This window comes from Diabrotica virgifera, chromosome 7 (assembly GCF_917563875.1).
Source record: "Diabrotica virgifera virgifera chromosome 7, PGI_DIABVI_V3a".
NCBI lineage: Eukaryota > Metazoa > Arthropoda > Insecta > Coleoptera > Chrysomelidae > Diabrotica > Diabrotica virgifera.
In genome coordinates this window covers 148,656,570-148,684,458 of record NC_065449.1, presented here as the reverse complement: position 1 = coordinate 148,684,458, position 27,889 = coordinate 148,656,570, and the positions used below count along the sequence as shown (strand labels likewise).

Here is a 27,889-nt window from a genome sequence, read left to right as displayed (position 1 = left end):
AATTTACACTGATCCACAACTACAGGGAATACGGTAAAGTCCTGCAGTGAACAACGACTGTCTAGAATCTTAGGCTTTCTTGTACCGTCTTCGTTTTCCTTTTCCTTTCAGTACCTTTCAATCCTATTAACTCTACATAATCAGCATAGATAAAGCACCAGAGAATATTACCCTGTAGTTTTTCTGGTATCTGATCCAACACTAATGAGAAAAAATCAGGACTAAACACTGAGCCCTGCTGCAATCCTATTTATTTCTTATATATTCACATCAGCTGCCTTATAATGAAATTTGCATCTGTTAATCTATATAATGTCCGATTTATAGCATCCTGCACTTTCCGGTTCGCATCTAAACATTCCGTATATGTATTTGGAACCTAGGAGTTTTCTATTGGTTCTTCGCAGCACGCGGTCAAATTTAACCAATAGGCGGCGAGCTTCCAAACGCATACACGGAATGTTATTCGGTGCCAAATTCATATATGGAATGTTAAATATTCGTACACCGAAAAAGATAAGTTTTTATTAGAGTATGTTAAAAGGAGATTGATTTTAAAATATTTGTTACTTTATTATTAAATACAAATAAAACAATTATAGTATTTGGAATGTTATTTGGTGCGAAATTCATATACGGTATGTTAAATATTCGTAGAACAAAAACACGATTTTTATTAAATCCTGTTAAAATGAGACTGGTTTTTAATAGTATATTATGCAACGAGCATTTAGTGATGGTCATTATGAAGCGAGTATAAGGGATACGAAACGAGCCGCCTAGCGGCGAGTTTCGTATAGAGTACGAGCTTCAAAATGATAATTAAATGTAAGTTGTATACACCATTTTTTCTATGATAATTCACGAAAAAAATATATACACATTTATTAATTTTGTAACGCAAACAAATTAAGTAGTTTGTCAGTCTGACAGTTTGTTTACATATTGAGAACTGTCAAAGCGTATGACTCGCCATTGGTTACTGCGCGTGTGCCACCTTTTTTCGCGAATGTCATATCGCGATTCTATTGGTTAAAAATCTGTATCTTAATGAAAATCTGTATCATAATGAAGTTTATTGTGATACAGGTAGTGACATCATAATTGATATTATAGTATGAGAATAGAAAAATTATTGTTAATGTATTATTAAAGATCCACAAGGAAAAAGGTTTTCCTGTAGTTGGCTGTATACCATAACTCGTAATACAAAAAAAAAACGAATAAAGTCCTTTATAAAAGGTCTGTATTTAAAATCCCTAAAAAGGGCTACATCACAGAACTAGTTTTCGATTGGTTGACCAATCATCATCAGTGCTTTCCTAAAATGAATATAACCTTATAAAATGGTGCAAAGGTTTTTAAATTTTGACTACGGTTAAAAAAAGTTGTAGGTTACACTCACGTGATCTTACATGCTAACCATCAAAATATTTGTAATTATGTAATATATCTAAATAAAATTTATAATACTATATTTTGGTGGTTAGCATGGTAAGGTCACGTGAGTATAACCTACAACTTTTTCTAACCGTAGTCAAAATTTTAAAACCTTTGCATCATTTTATCAGGTTATAGACGAAGTAGTTTTCAATCCTAATAGTAAATTATTAATATTGAAAATATTAAAAATATTACTAAAAGATTTTTAAATTGAAAACTTATTGGTACACTTTCCTGGTGACACCTCCAAGACTTCTACAATTTGCAAGTCAAATGGATGCTGCAGTGAAGACGAGAGGGAAGGAATTATACACTATGCAATTCACATCCCCCGTCTGCAGCTGGTAAAGTTCCAACGGAAAAATGCACCTAGTTACTCTACGGAGTAATACGACTATAAAATAAAATAAAAATGTATACCATTTTTATTCAGTTGCAATGCGAAGGCGAAACAATCTTACTTTTCAATTAGAATACGGAGTGCAGTCCAGTCCCTTGAATCGCGATTTTCGGCTCTTATTGGAGCCTCATCGGAAAGAACGTAGGCACTGTTCTCCATATTTTAACTGATTCGTATCGAGAGCTTTTCCCACCCATTGCAACCGAAGTGATGATAGTAGGTGGCTACTACTATAGTAGTAGCCACCTATACTATAGTAGTAGTATAATAGGTAGCCACCTGGTATCATCACTTCGGTTGCAATGGGTGGGAAAAACTCTCGATACGAATCAGTTAAAATATGGAGAACAGTGCCTACGTTCTTTCCGATGAGGCTCCAATAAGAGCCGAAAATCGCGATTCAAGGGACTGGACTGCACTCCGTATTCTAATTGAAAAGTAAGATTGTTTTGCCTTCGCATTGCAACTGAATAAAAATGGTATACATTTTTATTTTATAGTCGTATTACTCCGTAGAGTAACTAGGTGCATTTTTCCGTTGGAACTTTACCAGCTGCAGACGGGGGATGTGAATTGCATAGTGTAGAATTCCTTCCCTCTCGTCTTCATTGCAGCATCCATTTGACTTGCAAATTGTAGAAGTCTTGGAGGTGTCACCAGGAAAGTGTACCAATAAGTTTTCAATTTAAAAATCTTTTAGTAATATTTTTAATATTTTCAATATTAATAATTTACTATTATGATTGAAAACTACTTCGTCTTTCAATGCCAGATGGCGCTAGCCACCTACTATCATCACTTCGGTTGCAATGGGTGGGAAAAGCTCTCGATACGAATCAGTTAAAATATGGAGAACAGTGCCTACGTTCTTTCCGATGAGGCTCCAATAAGAGCCGAAAATCGCGATTCAAGGGACTGGACTGCACTCCGTATTCTAATTGAAAAGTAAGATTGTTTTGCCTTCGCATTGCAACTGAATAAAAATGGTATACATTTTTATTTTATTTTATAGTCGTATTACTCCGTAGAGTAACTAGGTGCATTTTTCCGTTGGAACTTTACCAGCTGCAGACGGGGGATGTGAATTGCATAGTGTAGAATTCCTTCCCTCTCGTCTTCACTGCGGCATCCATTTGACTTGCAAATTGTAGAAGTCTTGGAGGTGTCACCAGGAAAGTGTACCAATAAGTTTTCAATTTAAAAATCGTTTAGTACTATTTTTAATATTTTCAATATTAATAATTTACTATTAGGATTGAAAACTACTTCGTCTTTCAATGCCAGATGGCGCTAGCCACCTACTATCATCACTTCGGTTGCAATGGATGGGAAAAGCTCTCGATACGAATCAGTTAAAATATGGAGAACAGTGCCTACGTTCTTTCCGATGAGGCTCCAATAAGAGCCGAAAATCGCGATTCAAGGGACTGGACTGCACTCCGTATTCTAATTGAAAAGTAAGATTGTTTTGCCTTCGCATTGCAACTGAATAAAAATGGTATACATTTTTATTTTATCAGGTTATATTCATTTTAGGCTGAGTCGACGTGGGGCCTATAGACATTTAAAAATTTCTAGTTGTTCTTGCCGGCGGTAGGATTTGAACTCCGGACCACCGGCATGCGAGGCAACCACACTACCACTTGCGCTACGCCGGCCCCTCAGGTCGACTCAGCCTGAATAAAATGAGTACCTTGGGTCAAACCAGGGGTAATAATGGGCGGTTGAAGCGTAGCACTGGCCCTGTTACCTTCCTTGTATACCGTAGGCCCTAGATATAGCAGACTACGCTGCTATACTCCCAAAGCCGCGTGCGGTATAAAACGGGAGACTATTATTATTATATTCATTTTAGGAATGCACTGATGATGATTGGTCAACCAATCGAAAACTGGTTCTGTGATGTAGCTCTTTTTATGGATTTTAAATATATACCTTTTATAAAGGACTTTATTCGTTTTTTTTTTGTATTATTAAAGAATTAAACATACTAAACAACACGTGCAAGTCATTAAAAATTCTGAGAAATCGAAAGCTTAGTCAAATAAAGAAATATATCTCTCAAATCTATACCATCCCATTTATGAATTTCGCACCAAATAACATTCCATATAGGTAATCCTTGTTTTATTTTTCCATATAGGTAATCATGTTATAATACATTAACAAAATAGGTATTTTAAAATCAGTCTTCTTTAACTGATTAATAAAAAGTCCTATTTCTTGGTCTACGAATGTTTAACATTCCGCATATGAATTTACACCAAATAACATTTCAAATACTATAATTGTTTTATTTTTATTTAATAATACAGTAACAAGTATTTTAAAATTAATCTCCTTTTAACAGACTCTAATAAAACTTATTTTTTTCGGTGTACGAATATTTAACATTCCGTATATGAATTTGGCACCGAATAACATTCCGTATATGCGTTTGGAACCTCACCGCCTATTGGTTAAAATATCACCGCGTGCTGCAAAGAACCAATAGAAAACTCCTAGGTTCCAAATACATAACGGAATGTTTAGATGCTTTCGGTTTCCAGTCTCCATTCACGTCTATCGTCACAGTCTCCAAGGCTCTCTGACATTGCCTTTTGGACTTTATCAAGCTATGTTGCTTTCCGTCTTCCTCGTTTTTTCTTCGCTCAGGTGGCTGCAAATCCAATATTAACTTCGGTAGGTGATGGAATCTGTTGTTAATCTGTCTTGTAATCAAAACTATTTTCGGATATTTCGGTTTCTTCACGTATCCGTCTATCCATTATTCTTTCCCACATTTGCATGGTGTGACCAAGTAGTTGTATCACCCTTTAGTTTGTGTATTTTTAATAGCTTTGTTTTTGTAAACAGGTACTGCTTCTCCCTTAGTTTGTTGGTTGTTCCACTTCCATAATTCTATTAAACCTATTAGCCGCCTTCTTCCTTTCACTCCTAAAGCGATCCATACTTTCCTAGTGATATCATCTGGTTCAAATGATTTACCTTTCTTTAATTTTTAACTGCTTGGGCAACTAAATCTGATTAAACTATTTTGTTTTCTTTGCTCTGTTTGACTACACACACCCAAACTTATATGGAATCACCATGTATTTCAAAGCAATATTTATTTCTTTTGAAAAAACTTGTTATTGTTGCGAAGAATAAGGGTTTTTATTGAAAATAAACAAATCGATAAGACAATCAGATAGTACAGCTCGGTACGGTATAGGTTATTTGCTTGAGTTGCAAATTGAACGAAAATAAATAAACTAACTTTTGCGTCCAAAAACGAAAATATGCCTCATGTGGGGTTATAGAACTTACAATGGGGAAAGATTATTGGTTTTGTTGAGCAAGTAATGTTCTCAGAGGGACATAGCTGTAGGGCTAGGCGTAATACAGGGCGTTCTGTCCAAAACCTATACTAGATAACAGGAACTAGGAAGCTCAAAAATAAAGCAAGGGAAAGCGCCAAAATGTAATAACGGCTCGCCACGATCGTTTAATTGTCCAATCAGCTGGAAGACACCTACCCATTTCTCACCTTCAGCTCCAAAGGCAGCTTTTGGAAGCTACAGGTGTAACTGTTTCAGTTGAAACTATAGAGGTATGTGGAACGCCATCTAATATAACTGGTATTTACTGCCACCCTGTGAGCTAAGGGCGGTAGTCTTCAGGTTCTTTTCAATGTTAAGTAGTTAAGGGAGAATGAAACATCTTACCTCGACGAACACCAAGTTTATTCTGATCTTTTAATTATATTATTTTCAATAATCAAAGTGTGTTATTGTTACAAATACACGGGTGCTTATTCAGCGCCCGTGGCTCAAGGATTCGACACTCAATATTTAAATAAACAATCAAGGTAAATGTTAGTCGATATTACACAATCTTGACCCAGTTCAATATTGGATATTATTTTACATCTATTAATTTATCTTGTAATATTTATGAAAATCTTTATCTCATAATCTTATTCCAGGACACCATCCTTCCTCTCTTTAAGATTTTTTTTATTATCTGATTTACGAAATGAAAAAAAATCTTAATCAGTATTAGGATAAATTTTACGGTGTGTTTACTAACAAATACTATTTTTTTATACTTCGGTCAAAATTGTGTCATATTAATACTGACCTATCCAAATGAAAATGAAACTATGTACAATTTGTACAAGCTTGCTTATTTTACACTTTCACTTTTATACGCCAATAAAACACAAACATTACCTTGAAAACATTAAAGCTATATATAAATACATATATTTACATAATTTACAAACACAAACTTCAATAATGTAAAATATTGTCTATTCTTACATAATTCCTTTTCTTTATATCTCGCGAAATTCTACACTCAGAAATTATATTTTATACTTTACTTTTACTCAAAGATTTAAAAAGAAATAACAACTTAAACTCTTAAAATTTAATTTACTCTCTTAATTTTTATTCGGTTACTAGACTTTTATAAGACAATCCTTTTGATGTTCTCAAATTTTTACATATTCTTATTTTAAAAATTCTCTCTTTTTTCTTCTCCTTCTTCTTCTTTTTCTCCTTGTCAGGTACCAACTTCACACTAATAATATTTTTCTTTATTTTCTTTATACTTAGTACTTTCTTCATAGTGTACTATTAAACATCTTCTTCTTATTCATATTTCTTCTTTATATCATTTACTTCATATTTCATATAATATCTTCCTTCATACATATTCATATCATTTTTCATAATTATTCATTTATATATCATTTACTTTAAAAATTCTTCATTTTCTAACCCTTACCTACTTGGTGGGTAGTTTTCCGCAACTTTATACCCTTGACTTTGCTTCCGGTCCTTTCTCCACGTCCTTAGTCGTAGGAAGGTTTGTTCCAAAAATACAAAATGGATAGTTGTGCGCTTAAAAAAAAATCTTCTACATTTTGCATCCCTAAATTCCTGTCTGATCCGAGCTGCTCAGTCTTGATGAGAGTCGGTTAGCTTCAAAACACGAAATGAGCATGCTAAAATCTTCTGATGTTCATTTGTACCTTTTTCCTTGACAAGAGTGTGTTTTTCTCTGAATTGTCTTTAATTAATTATGATTCTAATAAATTTAAAAAAAAAATCAATTGTCTACTTAATTCATCATAAAACATTAAAAAATCATATTTATACTACAATTCAACCGATTTTAAAAAATTTTAAATCAAAAACCTGTTATCGGCATCTAAAAACTTCAAAATTCAATAAAAAAAATCGAAAGAAAGTGTTGATAAAAATAGACTACATTCTGTTAAAAAAAATCACCAAAAAGGCTCAGCTACCATCGCTGAATACTAATACTACGTCTGGTTCTGGGCGCCCATTAAAATATTTACCTAATTTACATAAAAATACAACTGAGAAAACCTTATTATTGATAATTAACTTTTGGTACCAATTAACTACTAATAGTTCACTTTCTTCGCGAAAATAGTCACTTTTATAACGTCACAACAAAATAGTCTTATCTCTATTTCTCTGGTTATATCTGCTATAAAGCCTTACATAAATTATGTTATTCATTCAAATATTTAAATATATTTATAATATAAGAACTTAAAGTATATTTATATATAATATGCATATGTTTCAAAATAATGTCTCCTTAGACACTTCATTATTTTATCAATAATTTTTTTTGTCATTAAATATTCCATTTTTTTTGTAACATCTTAATAACTTGTCCTTAAATTTTTCATTTCGTCCAAATATTCATAGTTTATTTAGATTGCATTTATGAATGCTTTTAATCAATCGAATCTTGATTAGTCTCTCTATCTGGGATAATACTCTTTGTAGTTTCAAAATTGATTCATAAAATCATATCAATTTTCAATAATTTCAGTCTTACATCATTTCATAGTTTCTTTGTTACATTTCTCCTTTCTAGGTTTCATTTCTTTGTCATAACATCGGTAGATAAAAATTCTGTCTAACTTGTTTCTTAATCATTAAGTTTATTCGGGAACTCATATTTCCGTCAAATTTATTCTTTTCCATTATGTTGGATTTTCCATTTTGTTCCGACATCTTAAAAATATTTCCTTTTCTCTTCTTATAAATAATCCAAATAATAATTCCTTGGATTATACTCTCAATAGGTATCTTGTTTTATTATAAAACTGTTTCTACACCTTTTTCTAGTGTATAATAATATAATTTGTAGGTTTAAATCGTGCAAATATCTTCTCTCAGCAAAATTTCTTCGTTTAGTATTTCTTTACCCGTGTTTTCACGGTCAAATAACGTCAACATTTGAAAATACGTAAATATAAATATACATTACGCAAAAACAAAAATCTTTAAATAGCATATTTTTCCTTCATAGAAAAAAATGGTAACTAAATCATTATTTTTACATAAATACATAAATTTTTACATAAAATAGTTGCATTCTTTCTACTAAAAGAATTGCAAAAAAATTCTTGTTTTCATTAAAAATAAAACTTATTATCACTTATCAATGTAGTTAAACAAAAATCCATCTAAATTATTGAACATACTTCTATACTTGGTAAAAATACAAAACTTGATCTAATTTAATATTAATTGTATTCAATTAAAAAATTAATTCTTATGTTAGGCTATATACGAAATATGAGAAATGTTAAAACAATAAATACAATATAGTCAAATTACTCACATCACATACTTTTGTCCTTGTCCACCACTGTCCATTTCGTGGATGTGCGTCCTCCTGACGCGCCGCCGGCTGGTTCCATGGTCCAGAATTCCCAATTTTCGTCCATGTCGACCTGTCTCCAATGTCTAGTCTGGTGGGCATCGCAAATTCCATCTATCAGCTAATGCATAATATCTATGGGGGATAGATACTTTACCCCAATTTTCTTTTCTTCTTCCAGTTTCTCGTCGCTCCCATTGTTTTACTTAAGATTTACTTTTTCTAAATTAAGTTTCCCTTATTCTAATTTCTTTTTTTTTTTTTTTATCTTCTCATTTCTTAATTAATTTCTTCTTAAAATTTACACTTAACTAATTACAATGGGTGCGTTCGGACGACCATAGCGGCTGGCTGCCAGCAGAAATCGGCTGAGTGTTTGCATCCAGCCGTGATAGGGAAAGCTTAGTAAATCTCTCAGCGGCTGGCTTCCAGCGGTGACGTCTGACAGCTACTGCTGGCTCAGCTGTCCAGCCGCTGTGGTCGTCCGAACGCACCCAATAACTACTTAACAAAGACCTTCTGAATCGCCATATGGTGGTATGTGGAACGCCATCTAATATAACTGGTATTTACTACCACCCTGTGAGCTAAGGGCGGTAGTCTTGAGGTTCTTTTCAATGTTAAGTAGTTAAGGGAGAATGAAACATCTTACCTCGACGAACACCAAGTTTATTCTGATCTTTTAATTATATTATTTTCAATAATCAAAGTGTGTCATTGTTACAAATACACGGGTGCTTATTCAGCGCCCGTGGCTCAAGGATTCGACACTCAATATTTAAATAAACAATCAAGGTAAATGTTAGTCGATATTACACAATCTTGACCCAGTTCAATATTGGATATTATTTTACATCTATTCATTTATCTTGTAATATTTATGAAAATCTTTATCTCATAATCTTATTCCAGGACAAAACGATAAGATGAAGATTTCTTGTCAAGAAGTATATAGCAGGAGACAGTTATGGGTTTTCGAGTTATCCAGGCAGCACAAGATTGATCGCCTAAATTGGTGTCTTCACCACCAAAACTGGAACATTGGGAATTGACAAAATGTGCTATTTTCAGAAAAAGTCGGGATTTGTGTAAAGTCAGATGACCCACGAAATCGTGTACTTAGAGGTGGAGGAAGACAAGCAAGAACGAAAACTGTCAGATCTGTTCACAAATATACAAGGGAAAGTGTAATGTTCTGGAGAGGAATTATGATCCGTAAAAAAACTCCTATAATTTTCATCCAATAAATTTTAACTGCTCACAGGTATGTTGATAACCTGTAATTAGACTCTGGAGAGGTGCAATAGGAGAAAATTTAATTTTCATTCATGATAATGGACCTCCACATACCATTAGAGTGACAGAGACATCATTAAAACAGAAGGTATCCCTTGTTTGGAGTGGCCTGCTTGCTCACCCGAGCTTAACCCTATAGAGTATTTGTGGGATATGCTTAACCCTTTCGCTGCGTCAAATAAATACATATCGCTGACCAGTGCGGCAGTAGTTTTTTAACACTAAATGCGATATTTTTTCAACAATTGTTTTTTGTACATATGTTAAAACGGATTATTATAATTTTTCTTCTGAATTTTTGCAAGACGCACATGTGCGCTGTACGCAGTTTTCAAGGAATTTCTTTTAAAAATGCGGAGGACGCACTTGTGCGCTTGATACAAATTTTTGTATTTAGTAAATTAAATCGACTTTTTTGATCTAAACTAAAATTTTATTCATTCAAACAGGATGTAAAATAAACAAATAACATATAATGTAAAATAAAAGTATACAAAATATTAATTTTTTCCTAATGTCTTTCTATATTGATACATGATATTCTCTGAAACATTTGCCTAAGCAGAGGCCAGGTTTATCGGGACATTCTTGACAATGATAAATAGTATCCTTACGTATCTTATTTTTATTGCATGTCCGACATTTTTTTCTAAGAGTTTTACCACGTTCATTAGGTTTGTTCCAACACGACCGAGAACCGTCACGAAACGGTAACGCTTCTGCGCAGTAAACAAAATCCGTTCCAACAGAAATATGATCGTCATCGGATCGTCCTTCCCACTGTTCCAACAAGAATTGTGATCTTTCGGTGACGGTTTCGTGATGATCATTTCAGTAATCGGGCAAAAGCATAATGTGCTGGTTGGACTGACTTGCGCACTAGGATTTAATTCTTTAAAGTTTTTGAGCCTTTGATCGACTAAAAGCACACAAGCTGTCACCAACAAAAATGACAAATATATGATTACCGTCATGGGACGATAACTGGGCGATACAATTACGAACATGCGCACAACAAACGGTACAAGTAGTTTCGTGACGGTTTCTGGACCGTCCAAAAGTTCATGTTGGAACAAACCTATTATAGGTTTGTTCCAACACGACCGAGAACCGTCACGAAACGGTAACGCTCCTGCGCAGTAAAGAAAATCCGTTCCAACAAAAATATGATCGTCATCGGATCGTCCTTCCCATTGTTCCAACAAGAATTGTGATCTTTCGGTGACGGTTTCGTGATGATCATTTCAGTAATCGGGCAAATGCATAATGTGCTGGTTGGACTGACTTGAGCACTAGGATTTAATTCTTTAAATTTTTTGAGCCTTTGATCGACTAAAAGCACACAAGCTGTAACCAACAAAAATGACAAATATATGATTACCGTCATGGGACGATAACTGGGCGATACAATTACGAACATGCGCACAACAAACGGTACAAGTAGTTTCGTGACGGTTTCTGGGCCGTCCAAAAGTTCATGTTGGAACAAACCTTAGGTCTGTTCGTACAGGAATCACTGACTATCAGCAACTGCACGACGCATGCCTGTTTCAATTGTGCGAACGCTAATATTGAAACACGCATGCGTCGTGCAGTTGCTGATAGTCAGTGATAGTTTCTGATTCCTGTACGAACAGACCTCTTGTAACTCAATTTTTGAAGGTGTGTGGTTTACACCCGAAGTAACTGCTACTTCTGCCGTTACAACTGCTGTTCCTTGACATTTTTCTGGTAATAACTTTTCAAGTATTGACAATCGAAACTTATAATATGACATTTTGTTATTTCCGTGGTACTTATTATACAATCTATGAGCATTTTGCAAATATAGCTGAAACAGATGTATGCCAATTTTTTTGTACCAACGTAAAGTTTTGCGTGTCGGCGGATAATAAGAAGACATTTGGTCTTGAAGATCTACTCCGCCCATATATTTATTATATTGAATGATTGGCAGTGGTTTAATTTTCTCATCCCCTCGTCTATTTCTTATACCATCTCATTTTTATATTCAGTTGAAATGTAAATGATATCTCTTTTGTCTCGCCATTTTCCAACCATTACGTTGTTGAGGTACATACTTTTGGTCTGGCCTTTTTTTAACTTTGCGTCTACGACGTTTTTTGGACAGCCTTTCCTATCTTTTCTCAGAGTGCCTGTACAAAAACTATTTTTATCCAGTAGTAATTTGGCCAAGTTATAACTATTGTAATAGTTGTCCATATGAAGCGAATGTCCATGGTCGAAAAAATTACGCATTAGGTGTAGCACCACTCTTTCTGTATGAGACTTACCAGCAGTTGCATCACCTGCACCAGCATATATATGGATATCCAAAATTGTTGAATCGGCTTCTGTCAGCATATAAAGCTTTACTCCATACTTATGTCGTTTCTTAGGGAGATATTGCTTGAATACCAGTTTTCCTTTCCACAAGATCATAGATTCGTCTAGAGATAAATAGGTCTGGATCCCGCGTATGAAAAAAAAGTTGATTAATAGCAAGCTGAAAATTTGTTAATAGCTTAAGGGTGTCTAGTCGAATAAACTTTGATATATAGGAACACTGAAACAGGGGAAGTTTTAATTGTGGAACAGGTTAAAAATTTGGAACGGTCACAGCACGAAAACGGCACATTTATTTTGTCCGACAGAACAGACTTAAACTCTCCGAACAGAGATTAAACTCTCATGAAAAAATCAGACTGCTATTTATTACCTGTCATAATTCCTGTCATTTGACATATTCTACATGTTCCACTCATTAAAACGCCCATTTGGTGATAAATAGCAGTCTGATTTTTGCATGAGAGTTTAATCTCTGTTCGAAGAGTTTAAGTCTGTTCTGTCGGACAAAATAAATGTGCCGTTTTCGTGCTGTGACCGTTCCAAATTTTTAACCTGTTCCACAATTAAAACTGCCCCTGTTCCAGTGTTCCCATATATCAAAGTTTATTCGACTAGACACCCTTAAGCTATTAACAAATTTTCAGCTTGCTATTAATCAACTTTTTTTTCATACGCGGGATCCAGACCTAAAATACTTTCCTGGATAGTATACCGTCTTCATTTTGTTATTAAAATGATCTAGCAAGGGTCTTACCTTATATAGTCGATCTACTGGAACTGGTTCATTTTCTTTTACATTTTCGGCAAAATGAAGGCATCGCATTATAAGCAAATAGCGGTCTCTACTCATGTATGAAGAAAAACAAGTCGAAAATAATCTATTTTTCTTCCAGTAGTCTTGTATGCTAGGCAATTGGATTGTTCCTGTATGGAAGGTTAATCCAATAAATATTAGCAATTCCGATATTGTTAATTCCTTCCATAGGGAAATCCTTGAACGGTCACATCCTTTGCTGGTAGAAAGAACTTCAACTGCATAACTGTTAGTTTGTAAGACAATCATATTTAAAAGTTCATCGTCAAACAACAGCCTAAACCAATCGTACGCACTATCACCAGGACTATCGACTAACAATCCACTTCTTTTTGTAAATGGAATTTGTTTCATACCGCTAGTTGTTTCGGTCCATTCATTGTCTGTAATCTGTACGTCAGGATTATCTGCAACGGTATTATTTAACTCGTTCTGTAGTACATCATCCTCAGTATCACTTCCAGAAGAGTCTTCCGAAACATTTTCAATTTCAACTAAAAATATTAATTTCAGACCACAAGTTTATTATTACATTTATTTACTTACAGTTATCTACATCAGAGTCTTCATAATCTTCATCTGAGTCTGAATTATATAAAAACTGCATCAATTCCTCAACACTCAGATTTTTTTCATTTCTCACTTTCACGGTCTTACGTCTTTTTACGCCTGAAGGTCCAGCTTTATTTAAATCAGCCATTATTATACAAATAATTAAACTTATAATCACACTAAACCGTTTGAAACGACAACACCTTTGAAAACCTAACTATGTGAGTAACTGATCTGCGACGCCACCTATGAATAGCTCTGCAAACCTAACCACATGATTCACCGAGCCGCTACGCCACCTATGAATAGAAGTGACCTTTAATAAAATGCGGACAAAGTTTCCTTGATCTCCTGAAACTGAGTCAATTTTAAATGTATATGGAAATCACCATATACATAGGCCGCTCATGTGCGCCATACGCATTTTACAAAGAAATAGGAGGGCGCGCATGTGCGCTTTACGCAGCGAAAGGGTTAAAACAAAAATTTGGGCTCGCCGAGATAATCCACAAAATGCCGCATGGCTAGTACAAGCTGCTCTTGAAGAATGAAGCAACCTACCACAAAAAATGTTGATAATCTCATTAGCAGCGTGCCCACGCAAATAAGCTTGCATAAGGACTAGAGGTGATAACACTAACCAAAAAAGACAAAAAAAAAAAATAAAAATAATTTAAACATTATTCGTTTTACATTGAAATGTTTTATGCTATTGACTTTAAAACAAGTATGTAGTTTCAATTTGTTTGTTAAATACTTTATTATTTTATTTAATTGTTATGTGTTTGTTATTAAATTGCTTTAAAATAAATATTGTTTGACTTCGTGTGTTTGTTTTTTTTTAATTCACGCGAAATAATAAGAAATAAAATGAGATAGGATGATTCCATATTGATTCCATATAAGTTTGGGTGTGTGTATATTATATATCTTCGTCTTACCCTTCCTGGTATTAAGTTGATTTGTTTGTATTTAAAGATTTGTATACTCCTCTGCTTTAGGTTTTGCTATTGCTACTGTTTTTTCATTGTTTATGTAGTTTTCTCTCCTTTATTGTCCAATTTCTTTCCTTAAGTTTTTTCAAATTTTTACATTGCCGTATATTTAATAATACTAACCATATTACTTCAAATTGTATTAGGACATGAAAACATGATTAATTATTAACTCATTATCATTAAGAGCGTAGGCGCAAATATTTTACGGCTATCCCTACTTTTTCTTTCTTTACACGGCAAATTACGTGTAGTAAAATTCTCACTGGTATGGAGATGTAAACGTTAGTTGACAATAACATTGTCATCATTAACATAGCGATGGCTATTTCGTTCAGTTTTTGAATGTTCTTGGATAACCGTTACTTCTATAATCGCTTAAATTATTAATTCAGTTAATTAATAGGATTATTTTTTTCAGTAACTATGTATTCAGTGACTACAATAATTTATACACTATACAATAAAAGCTAATTATCGAGAATAGAGAAAAGTGATAAGTGATTTTAATAGTACATATATATTGCCACTGGAACGCTTAGATAAATTTTGAACATCTTTAACAACAAAATACTTGGATCACAGAATATACCCTAGTGTATTCTATGCTTGGATCGTCCATAAATAATAAACAAATAACTTTTTTATTAATTTCACGGCTTAATTTAATTATTTATCAAATACACTATCAATATTATTTAATAAACAACTCAAAATATTACTGAAGCCGTGTCAAATATCTAGTAGTCTTGTTTGTCACTGTCTTGTCACCACATTCTGTTCTGAGTGCGTTGTATGACAAAGATAGCGAATGTTCGATTTGGAAAATATCACAACTGGAAAAACTAATAATTTTTTTTCACCCCTGTAACTTATTAAAATAAACATCATAGACATTTTTGGGAACTTTCTACCCTCGGTAATGATGTAATCCTTCATTCTGCGTTTAAATTTTTCAAAAATACTTATTAATTTTCTCACGATTCGTAAAAAAGAATGCATTTAAAAAGCATTCGAACGAAATTTTGCGTCTTTGCGCCTACGCTCTTAAGTGCAATTACGAAGTTCGTACAATTTATCAAGACAAGGTCAAAACTAGTTGAAAAATTCAAAATTGTAGTGACATTTGTTGGGTCTTTGTTCCTTGTTTAATGTGAATGTTAACGATATTTAGATCAGAAAAGCAGTAGAGTTAAAGTAAAAACTGGAATAAAAGACAATTCGGTCTGTGACCGAATCTTTGATTTCCTCCTTTTCCTTAACATACTTTGTTAATTAAAAGTTAAATGTAAATAAAAACAATAATAAGTAATAGAAATTGTATTCTCATTGTAAGTAAAATAGTTATAATAAAATGTCGGACAAGGCTTAGCAACAATGTTTTGAATTTGCTAACGACATGCATCTCCGACATGTACTTCCCTTTCGAGCTCTTCGCTATTTTGGGCTGTTTTTTGTATTTTCGTATTGAGGTAATGTATTAATCTTCAATTACTTTAGGTGGCGGCAAAATAAAAGGTAAAGCGAAACTAGAAAACGATCTTGCGGACTTACCACCCGTTTGGGATAAAGTTGATAGACCACTAAGATGTATGGATGTATTCGCTGGTTGTGGAGGTCTTTCAGAAGGACTAAAAATGAGTAATATTGCTGATTCTCGATGGGCGGTAAGTAAGCATTAGTAAAACACTAACGTAAAATGGCAGTGATTACCATTTTCAACATTATTCGATCTTTTCCTTCCCCTTTTCGATTTCTCGTTACTAACTTCTTATGACACGTTTCTAACTTGCTCTTTCCACTTTTGTTTTTATATAAAATTTTGCAGATCTGATTCCAGAGTTATACGGATATCCACATTCTGTAAAAGGCAAAAAACATGTAAACCAAAAAATTATAAAGTAATCAAACTCGTAAATTAATTAACAGATAGTACACAAAGGATTGGTACTAATAATTAAAAAATGGGATGTGAATGAGAAGAGAATATTTACAGTATTTGCTCCTTTCTCCATATCTTCTATTATTTTGATATCTTTATGTTTTTGTTTAGCTGAATATTCAGCGGGTTGATGGACTCAGTTTGCCAACTCTAAATCTATTAGACCTTCATTCGAAGCTTTAAATTATATGCATGTAGCCAAAATGTATATGCGGACTTGAATTGCAAATGTGCGAATGAATCGGGTCGACTGATGCTTAAGTAGTGTGGTGAGAGATAGGGAACGCAGTGTTCGATGTACAGTTGAGTCCGCGAGTCTTTACCCGTGCGTCATTAATACCTGGCGAGATAAAACACATACTTTTTATTTAGCATCATTCTCTTCCACGCATGAAACTCATGACAAACCAGCTGCCGTTTGTCAGGGCTTTTCATTCACAGTCATTTGTTTCGAGCTTCTGTCATGTGTCACATAATATTAATATATCTACGTCGTACGTTATTGGATATACCAATGATACAAACCAAAGACGTATGACGTAGACATATTAATATTATGTGACACATGACAGAAGCTCGAAACAAATGACAATCGATGAAAAGCCCTATTAAGTAAAAACGCATGTTATTTTTATGAACCATCTAGACTCACTGCATTGAAAAGAGATAGGTACAAAAAAAAGACGATTCGGTATGTTTTCATATTTTAAGCACAATTTGTTTGACGTTTCTGCTTTGTTTACTTTTGTGGCTGTCAGTCAGTTGAATTTTTTGCGGTTTTTGTCGAATTTTTGCGTTCTGAAGCTTCTTCATATTAAGGCGGAAATACATATCCGCGCCGCGAACTCCGCGCCGTGTTAGCGCCGCGCGTTCGTGGCGCGGTTAATGTTCGTTAAAATGTTTCATTTTGACGAACCTTCCGCGATCCAGAGGAAACTTACGAACATTTAGTAATTGTAGATAATTAGTATTAAATGTAGGTGCCTACATTGGATCCGTTTTTCTCCGATCAGATCAGATCCGATATCGGCCGACGTCGGGAGTAGCTTCTCCTATTCTCATCGAGAAGTGTTTGGTTTCATTCCGACTGGTTGCAAGTTGAGTTGCAAGTTGGTTGCAAGTTGGTTGCAAATTTTTTTGCAAGTTGGTTGCAAGTTGGTTGCAAATTGGTTGCAAGTTGGTTGCAAATTGGTTGCAAATTGGTTGCAAATTGGTTGTAAGTTGGTTGCAAATTGGTTGCAAGATGGTTGCAAGTTGGTTACAAGTTGGGGGTTGCAAGCTAATCTCATTTTCACTTTCCACGGTAAACATCAATAAGTTTGATTTTTCCTTCCTAACACTCCATTACTAATAAATATTCAACTCGGGCGCCCCAAAACCAACAAACCACTCGCAAACCCGTCCAAATACATATTGCGAACCATTTGTTGCCAAAGCATTTGTTGAAAAGCCGACAGAAGTTAGATCGTGGTGCGCCGTGTGCGAGCCGTTTGTGTGCCACTTGAAAACACGTACTAATCTAACAAATATGCTGCGCGCGAGTGGCTCGCACACCGAGCAGAGCGCATATGTATACCCGCCTTTACACAAACAGTTGTTTTCACAACTAATTTTATATTGGGCTTTGAAATTTTAAGGTAAATAATTATATTTTGGCAATTAATATTTGAAACATACAAAGCTAACGTCATTCACACAGTAAAGAAATGATTTTGTTTAGATTTCCGTCAAAGTGAATAAAATAACAAAAATAAAATATGTTACTGATTCTTTTTTATAAATTGTTTATTTATTTATTAATCAATAATAATAAAAGAATTTATTAAGCTACTTCAAATGTAGCTGTAATTCTGCACAAAAATTTTGAAGCAAAACTTACATTTGACATTCTATATATTTGATAACGTCAAATTTTATAATAAAACCTGTAATCGGAACAGTAGCCACTTTCTGTCGGTTGTTGTTGCGTGAAATAGATTTTCGACTTATTTCGTATGCTTTAAATGATGACACACGGGTAAAGACTCGCGGACTCAACTGTATCTATTGAAATACACGTAATGCATATACGAAAAGATAACAGGCTCATTATACATACTACATTCAGACTTAATAATGGCAGACCTTATAATTTCATTCCGTTTTTAATTGAAACCTGATTTTTAGATCGAGAAAGAAGTACCTGCAGCAAATGCATTCAGAATGAACAATCCAAATTGTAAAGTATTCAACGATGACTGCAATAATTTGTTAAAGTTGATAGTGAATAACGAAGCCAAAGAAAAAGGTTTACCCGAAAAAGGAGAAGTCGAGATGATAGTGGGTGGACCACCTTGTCAAGGGTTTTCGGGAATGAATAGATTCAATTCCAGAAATTATTCTTCGTTTAAGAATTCCCTTGTTGTTTCATTGTTAAGTTTATGTGAATATTATAGGTGAGTTACACATTAGTAGATATTGGAACACCTCTACCGACTCCCACTCTGACATTACAAACCACGCTCACCACCGTCACAACCAAGGATCACTATGCTTTGTTTTTAAAAAACTAAAGTTTACTCCAGGAGGAGTAAACTAAAAATACAGATTCACACCCCAGAAAGTCACTAGAAAAATCACCAAATTTGGTTGATCATGTCGGTATTCGTTGTTAATCCATAAATATGATACTAATACGTCGCTAAAGATTTCTAAAAACAGACTAAAAATCTAAAAATTAGAGGTATTTATTTATTTATTTATTGCTAATTTACAATCTACTTCAATAAAGTAACAAGTAAATGTGGTATATGTTCTTGCCTTGTGGTAGGTGCCGTCCATTGACGACTCTCTGGAATTTACTTAGCAGCTAGGTCTTCTGGCCAAAGTCTTTTTAGGCGTCTGTCAATCAGTGGAGGGTTGAATAATTCGTCTATGAGATGGTTTGGATGGTCTGCGCTGTGATTCATGTATCTTCTGGAGTGGTCAGCAATCACATCATTGATGAAGGGAATGTTGAGGTCTGCATGAAGGGTTTGGTTTGACACGTACCATGGGGCTTTAGCTAACATACGAATAGTTTTTGACTGGAATGTCTGTAGTATTTTGGTGTTGGATGGTTTGCTACCGCCCCACAGCTCGATTCCGTATGTCCACACTGGTTTGCTACACTTTGCTTTGGTCCACACTGGTCAGTTTGTTTTCTAATGAAAGTTGCGATCTTCTGTTGATTAGCTCATATTTTTAACTTTTAGGTCGAGGTGTCGTCGTTTGGCTGCAATATGTAATTTCCAAATAAGTTTTTCGTCTAGATAAAGGCCCAGGTACTTTACTTCTGTTTTTATTGGTATAGGTGAATTATTTAGGTGTAGTTGTGGACATCTAATTCTTCGATTTGTGAAATTTACTTGACAAGATTTGTTTGTGTTGACGTTTATTTTCCAGCATCTAAGCCAGTCTTCTAGTTCGTTGAGATGATTTTGCAATTTGTTAAATGCTAATATTTCGTTGATGTCTGATGCTAGTATACCAGTCTAATCCGCAAATGTTGCGATTGGTGTATTTTCGCTAATAGGAATATCAGCAGTGAAGATTTGGTAAAGGAATGGATTTGGTAAAGAGAAGACCCTCGTGCCACACTCTATCAAATGCTTGCTGTATATCGAGGAATGCTGATAAACAGATTTGTTTCCCTTCTAGGCTCTCTTTTATTTTGTTGACGAATCTATGGCACTGTTGGATGTTTGAGTGATTTGAGCGAAAACCAAACTGATGATCTGGGATCAGGTTTTCTATAGGTATTGTTGTTTCTATTCTGTTAAGGATTAACCTTTAGAAGATTCTGATCAAGTCGGAAGGAGACTTATTGGTCTGTACGAACTGGCTTCAGTTAGAGGTTTACCAGGTTTACGTATCGTTATAATTTGTGCATACTTCCATTGTACTGGAAAATAGCATATTCTCAGGAGGCTATTAAAAATAAGTTATTAAGACGACACCTTTTCTTGGGAGATTTTTTAAGATTTCGCCAGTTATAAGGTCAAATCCTGGAGCTTTATGAGGGTTAAGCAGGTTGATTTCGTTACGGACTTCGTTTGGTGAGAAGTATTTTAGTGGTAATGATAGCTGACGGGTGCATTAAGGAAGTCTCTAATTTTCTCGTCGTTAATATCGTTGGCCTGTGGGGTGGAGAAGACGGTTAATAGATGTTCTGCGAATCTATAGGATTTTTCTATAGATTCTAAGGATTTTTCTATGTCTAATCGAGCCCAGGTTCCGTCGTTTTTCCTAATTGGTGATTTCATTACTACCGGTTTTTTGAATTTTTTTTGTGGCTTTCCAAAGAGAGTTGTCGTCAAGAGAAAGGTTTGTGACATATCTTTCAAAGGATTCGTTTTTGGCTGTTTGGATAGCAGAATGAAGTCTGTGTGAGCCTGTTTAGATTTGTTTTATCTATCGCATTTCTTGTTCTTTGCCATTTGCGACAGGCTCTTCTTCTCTCTTCTACTAATGTGGAGGGGTATACTATAACTTTCATCAATGGCTTTTTCCTTTACAGGAGTAACTTTCCAAGCGGCCTGTTGTATTTGTTCCGTTAAATATTTTACATATCCTTCAATATCGTTTTTGTATTTGAGTGAAATGTCACGAGATATTTTTTCATTGATTTCTTCTTTGAATTGAACCCAATTCGTGTTACTGGAACATAGCCTTGGTGCAAGAGTTTTCCAAATTATATTGGTAATTAAGATAATCAAGATGAGACTGTGGTCCGAATGTAGATCAAAACTGGGGGTGATGTCGCTGTGTATTTCAGGTATTCCCTTAGTTATAGCGAAGTCTAACAGATCAGGAATTTTGTTGTTATCAGTGGGCCAGTATGTGGGGGTACCAGTTGTTAAGTATTTCAGGTTATTATCTTGTATGATCTTTAATAGATTTCTGCCTTTTGGAGATATCAGTCTTGCTCCCCAGGTTGTATGTTTTGCATTCCAGTCCCCTGCCACTATTAAATGTGAGCCAAGTTGTTCAAAAAACTGTCTGTATTCCTCCAGATTGATGGTGTGGCGTGGTGGGCTGTAGATAGAAGCTATTGTTAATGGACTGGTGAGCGCATGTACTTTTATAAGAGTACTCTGAATTTTGTTGGTGATATATGGAGCAATTTCCTAGTGTTTTATAGCTGTACGAATTATTACAATTGAACCAGCATGGGCTGTTCCATCTGGATAGTTTGCGTAATAGACAGAGTAGTGTGGAGTTTTTATAAAAGACCTCTCAGTTGTGTGACTCTCAGACGTAAGTAGGGTGTCTATTTTGTTTAATTTTAGAAATAGTATAATTTCTCGCACATGGTTTGTTAGACCATTTACGTTCCACTCTGCTATCCTAAGTGAGTTAGCCATTACGACGTTCTATTTATCACTGTTGTAAGCATGCTTAGTATCATGCTGCTTTGGTTTATCAATTGTGCAAACAGTTTATTTGAAAGGTCTGAATTATTGTTGTTGTCTTGTGGATAAGTATTATTTGCTGCAACATGAGCATAGGTTACATGTGATTGATGTATGTGGTGAGCATTAGCGTTATTATTATTTAGGCTAGCAACTCTAGGTATCGGAATGCTGCTTGTTATACTTTTGTTTTTCGAATTTACTAGGTCTTTATATATAGCACATTCTTTCTAGTTTGCTGGATGATTGCCATTACATAAGGCACATGTTGCTGGTGTGTCGCGTGCTTTTTTGCAGGTTTTTGTGTCATGTGATCCACCGCATTTAACACAGGCGAATGGCCCCAGGCAGTAACTTTTAGAGTGCCCGTATTTTTGACACCTTGTGCATTGGACTATTGTATTTTTTATTCTAAGTGGTTCTACTGTTATTTTGCAGTTTTGTATGTCTTGCAGGTTAAATATGTTTTTGTTGTTTTCATTCGGCTCTATCTATTCGGCTTTGCTAAATCTATATGTCTAACATTAAATATATTGCGAACTTTAAAACCCTTATTATTTAATTCATACGAGATATCTACTGTGGGCATCGAATGGTGTAATCCGCTTATGACAACTCTATAGGCCTTCTCTTGTTTCGGTTGGTAAGTGTGATGTACAATGTTTTCTTTTCTAAGGTGCTGTATGATTTTCCTGTAGTTGTCTGAATTTTTAGGGTTAATTTTTACTGTATTATTTGAAATGGTTTTGGTGTAATAGGTTTCTGCTGTAGTAGCAGTTGAAAGGTTTGCTATCATAGCACTATAGTCAGTATGTCATATGTTTATAACTCCATAAATATAGATTGGTGGCGGTGTCGGACCTTTTTTGGTGATATTTATGTTTTGTGTATTTGATGAATTGTCTGTTTGTTCATCTAGATTTTCTTTTGAGAGGGAATCAAATCTGTTTTGTGTTTGGATTTGGTTGGGAATTTCTGACTTTGCTTGTCTTTTCACCCTTTTTCTCTTATTGCCAACTTCTTGCCAAGGATGTTTATTTTGGTTTTCTGTTTCGTTAAGTCGCTATCGCTATCCGTGTAGTTATTGGTGTTTTGTGATGATGAAAGTGAGCATTGAGGGTTTGACGATACTGTTGTGTATTGTCACTGAATAGAGTTTTGAGTGTTTTGAATATTTTGTGCAGTTGTTTGACTAGGAAATTGTACTTGATTTGGTGTAGCTATTTGGGTTGGAATAGGTATTTGGTTTAGGCATGACATTTGATTTGTTATCTGGTTAGATGGTGTTTGATTAAAATACATAAATGGTACTTGCGGCTTTACTGCTGTTTGGTTTGTCTGGTTCTGGTTATTTATTGTTGGGACATCCTGTATAGTATCCATTTGTTGATAAATTGGCTGGCCATTATTATGAATCCTAATAAATTCCCCGAAGGGAACATGTTTCTTTTGTTTGTTTCACTAATCACTTAGTTTTTGGCACTTTTCACAACAATTTTTTGATGCTGATAAAATAATTAATAGTTAATTAGGTAGTTTTACGATAAGGAAGTTCTCTAGCACTTTGAGTGATGGTACATGTTCACGCTTCGAGAATCAGATTGCTACTAAAAAATTAGAGGTATAACGCAGAAAACACAAAAAATCGCTTCTTCTACTTCTTCATGTGCCTTGTCCGTTACGGACGTTGGCTATCATCATAGCAATTTTAATTTTGTTTGCAGCGTTTCTGAATAACTCGATTGACGTTAGTCCAAACCATTGGCGTAAGTTTTGAAGCCATGAGTGTCTTCTTCTTCCGGGTCCGCGTTTGTTCTCTATTTTACCCTGTATTATCAGTTGGAGTATATGATATTTATCATGTCTCATAATATGATCGACGTATTTTTTCGTTTCTTAATTGTGAAAGAGATTTCTTTTTGTTTTCCCATTCGGCGCAATACCTATACGTTGGTGGTGTGAGTCGTCCAGGATATTTTGAGGATATGTCGGTACACCCACATTTCGAATGCCTCCAGCTTCCTCATTAATATGTCCGTTATTTTCCAGGCCTCTGCACCATACAGCAAGACTGGAAATACATAGCATTTTAGCAGTCGTATTTTTAGTGCGAGAGATATGTCGCAATGTTGTTAAATGTTGCTCTGGCCTTTTCAATTCTTGGTCGTATTTCGGTTCTTTGATACCATTTCAAGTTTGCGACTGCGACTGTTCCAAGTTATATATACGAGTCAATGTGATGAATTAATCGCTGATATCTTAGTTAACCTATGAAATTTCAATAGTGTCAAAATTTCATAAATGTCAATAGTGTCAAAATTTCATAATAGTGGAGTAAACTTGCCTATGGTTCAACCAATTACAAACAAGCATTACGGCGCGGTAAATTTGAATTACTCCTCCTGGTTTAAAATCAGACCATATATATATTTAACTCGGTTTTGGACTAACTAGGTTTGAATGCTGTTCCAGCGCTTTTGTCACGGTTGATAGCTGCCTGTCAACCGCAAAAAAGGGCGAAAAGTAGTATCAAAAGCTTCTAATGTATCGAAAAAATATTGAAAGCGTGAGAATAGCGTCAAAGGCATGAAAAAAGCATAGAGTATCGTAAACGCATCAAAAGAATTGTCTCCTTATTGGCGTGGCTTGTGATGTAAACAGGTGTTATTCGTTATTAGAGTATCAGTCTTGAGGGTGTTAACCCATTCGCTACCGATCACGCGCCAGCACGTGATGTGGTTACTTGAGTAAGGTGCCGTTCAGGTTTACTGTAAAGAGACCGAAATCATTAGACCGAAAGCAGTAGACCGAACTCATTAGACCGAAAAGCACTTTACCGAAACCTCACTAGACCCAACAGTAGGAGACCAAAAGATAGGTCACCGAAAAGCATTAGGTACATAAAACAGGGTGTTCAAACAGGATTGTTATTTGAGCAAGGGTAACATCAACCTCCATTCACCTTTTATCCTGGCTTAGGACTGACAGCACAAAGTACTGGCGAGTTTAATTTATTTTAACCTTCACTAATTTGTTTAACGGATGTAAATTATTTCATACCACACTGTACAGAGTGACAATTTACAGTCTATATATAAAATAAAAAAAAATACAATAAACAAAATATATATGCAAAATCTTAGCATAATTTACTGCAATCTTTTTAATTTATGTACCATTTCGGTGTAATGCTCTTCGGTCTAGTGAGGTTTCGGTAAAGTGCTTTTCGGTCCAATGAGTTCGGTCTAAAGATTTCGGTCTAATTGTCGTGTACCGCCGTTCACGCGCCAGCAAGTGATACGGTTACTTCAGTTAGGTGCCGTTCTACAAAACGCAGTGGCGGCTCGTGACAATTTCAGTTGGTGGGGCCTGGGCCGCTTATAAATGAAATTAAGAATGAAAAACATGGCTCAAAAAAATATATACAGGTACTTTACTGAACTGACCCAATAACACGCACACACACATACTCATACAACCCCAGCCTCGAGGGACATGTCTGTTCCAATGAAACAGTCAGAATGTCAGAAGGTCAAACCGGTCACACTCCGTAATGAAGTGGTACCTATCTGACCCTCAAGCTATACCACCTACTCTCCCCATCGAAGGACATAACAAATGGGGACGCTTTGTACTGAACGTTAGTTTGGATGCCCTAAGTAATGGGATATCCTCTTATTACTTTATGTGGTTAAGCCACCTGACTTTATGGATAGCTATAAAAGCTTGGCTCAATATTAATGACTTAGTTGTTGTTCGAATTACAACAATACTTAAAAACAAGTGTGTTTGACCAGTGCATACTCCTAATTCTTACATAGGCATACCAAACATGGACCTTGACCAAAGCAAACATTGATAAAATAATGAAAACACAAAGAGCCATGGAGAGGGCAATGTAAAAGTAAAATTAACAGACACAAAGCAAAACAACTGGGTAAGAAATAAAACAAAGGTCAAAGACGCAGGACAACACATAGCCAGGCTAAAATGGAGCTTCGCAGGTCATAACGCCAGACAAACGGACAATAGGTGGAATATCACGATACAACAATGGATACCCTGGGCAGGAAAGAGAGCAAGGGGACGACCCCAGATAAGATGGGGAGATGACATTAAAAAGATAGGAGGAACGCACTGGAAACAGAAAGCACTAAACAGAAACAAATGGAGGAAACTTGGGGAAGCCTAGGTTCAAAATTGGACGAATTAAAGGCCAAAAGAAGAACGAATGACTTAGTTTATTTATTACTTAATCTTTTATTTATTTATTACACCTGATCGTTTAATTTCATTTTTTTTCCTCTATTCCTAACGTACAAAAAGGACTTTGTAATAAATAGTCTACTTTGTTCATTTTAAATTAACGTTATCACACCGAAACAGCGTATTAACTACACAGAAGGGCCACACAAAACGGGCCCCTAAACATCTTATACGGCCTGCCTAGGATTATTGACGACAGCAGAAGAACATGCAATGCAATACAGCCTGCAACGACTAGTCAAAGAAATAATAGTTTGGAGCAAGGGCCAGGGTAAACCGGCCCATCGAACGGTTCTATGCGGCCAGTGCAGCGCATGATGACAATAGAGAAGTACGGTGCGTGATTGTGCAATATATTATTTTTATATTACGAGAAAAAACGATATGCATGAACAAATAAATTATTTAATGCATATTTATATAAAATATTATTGTATAATAGAATCGTAACTAAAAATTTACATATTATATTACATATTTTTTGGTGGGGCCCGGCCCCTCTGGCACCTAAGGACGCTCCGCCACTGACAAAACGGCTCCAAACCGAGTTCCATCCTCTTTGATCGGCAGCGGATGGGTTAAGGTGATTTAATACCTATTTTTAACAAAATTTTATAGATCATATTATAATATATTACATAAATTTTATAGATCATATATTAGACCAAGTTTATTTGGATTTTCTTTTACTTAGTAAATATTTGTAAATTTACTTAGTAAATATAGTAAATATAATTATCGAATTACATCAAAGAAATATTTTCAAAGTGTCATAATATATAACAGTATAATCATATCTTTTTTCAGGCCTGAATATTTTATATTAGAAAATGTTAGAAACTTTGTATCGTTTAAAAAAAGTATGGTTTTAAAATTGACACTAAGATGCCTTCTTACCATGGGATATCAAGTAACTTTTGGAATACTCCAAGCTGGTCAGTATGGTGTCCCACAAACTAGGAGAAGATTAATTTTGATCGCCGCTGCTCCAGGCAACGTTCTGCCAAAATATCCTGAGCCGTTACACGTATTTAGTAAAAAGGGCACTCACCTTACCTTCAATGTCGATGGATATAGTTATTACAATGGTATGTTTAGATTTTCATATAATTAATACTCTAATCAACATTAGTAGCGCTAGATAACATCAAAATAGAACTTACCTTCAATGTCGACGGATATAGTTATTACAATTAGACAAGGCGAAAACGGCGGGTTCGTTGGAAAAAATATTCCCATGAGTTTTTTTCCATAATCACATTCGTGAGACATCCCAGAATAAGGTTCAAGAAGTCGCCCACGTGAAAAGTGGTCCAAATTTTTTTTAACAATTTTTTTAATCAAATTGTAAAAATCAATAATTTGTAGCCCGGACAATTTTTTCTTAGGTTTTTTGGACCATTCTGGATAAAAAAGGTCTCTTATAATTTTTCTCTAAAGTTGATCGTTTTCGAGTTATAAGCAATTTAAAATTGAAAAAAAAAAACGAACGATGGCGTTTTTTAAGGCTTAACAACTAGGTTAAAAGTTATTATTCTGAAAGTGAAAAAGTGACTAAATCAAAGTTTAAAGCCCTCCCTACAGGATCCTGAAGAAATTTTTGTCATTATTTTATTACTAAGCTGTTATTTTTAAGTAATAATAATGAGCGCCATGCACGTGTTAGGCGGCCGTAAATTCTGAGTGCGAGAGAGAAGCCATTCC

General features: G+C 34.9%; 2 protein-coding genes across 2 annotated transcripts in view; one reads left to right on the top strand and one right to left on the bottom strand.

Moving 5' to 3' along the window:
• The window catches only part of LOC114334004 (DNA (cytosine-5)-methyltransferase PliMCI), a 114,022-nt gene that overhangs the window by 52,499 nt on the left and 33,634 nt on the right, over positions 1-27,889 (top strand). The window contains exons 12-14 of the mRNA XM_050656416.1: positions 16,046-16,212; positions 18,654-18,922; positions 26,993-27,273. Of these exons, the coding sequence (XP_050512373.1) occupies positions 16,046-16,212; positions 18,654-18,922; positions 26,993-27,273 (717 nt within the window). The remainder of the gene's footprint in view (positions 1-16,045; positions 16,213-18,653; positions 18,923-26,992; positions 27,274-27,889) is intronic.
• Positions 12,837-13,835, bottom strand: LOC126888290 (piggyBac transposable element-derived protein 4-like). Its single transcript, XM_050656419.1, has 2 exons — positions 13,545-13,835; positions 12,837-13,492 (listed from the first exon to the last, which is right to left on the bottom strand). The coding sequence occupies exons 1-2, from the start codon at positions 13,696-13,698 to the stop codon at positions 12,852-12,854; spliced, it is 795 nt and encodes a 264-aa protein (XP_050512376.1). The 5' UTR covers positions 13,699-13,835; the 3' UTR covers positions 12,837-12,851.

Coding starts and splice junctions, on each gene's coding strand:
- LOC126888290 (XM_050656419.1), bottom strand. CDS start 13,698: ATGGCTGATTTAAATAAAGCTGGACCTTCAGGCGTAAAAAGACGTAAG. Junction 13,493..13,544: donor AGACTCTGATGTAGATAACT/GTAAGTAAATAA, acceptor TAATATTTTTAG/TTGAAATTGAAAATGTTTCG.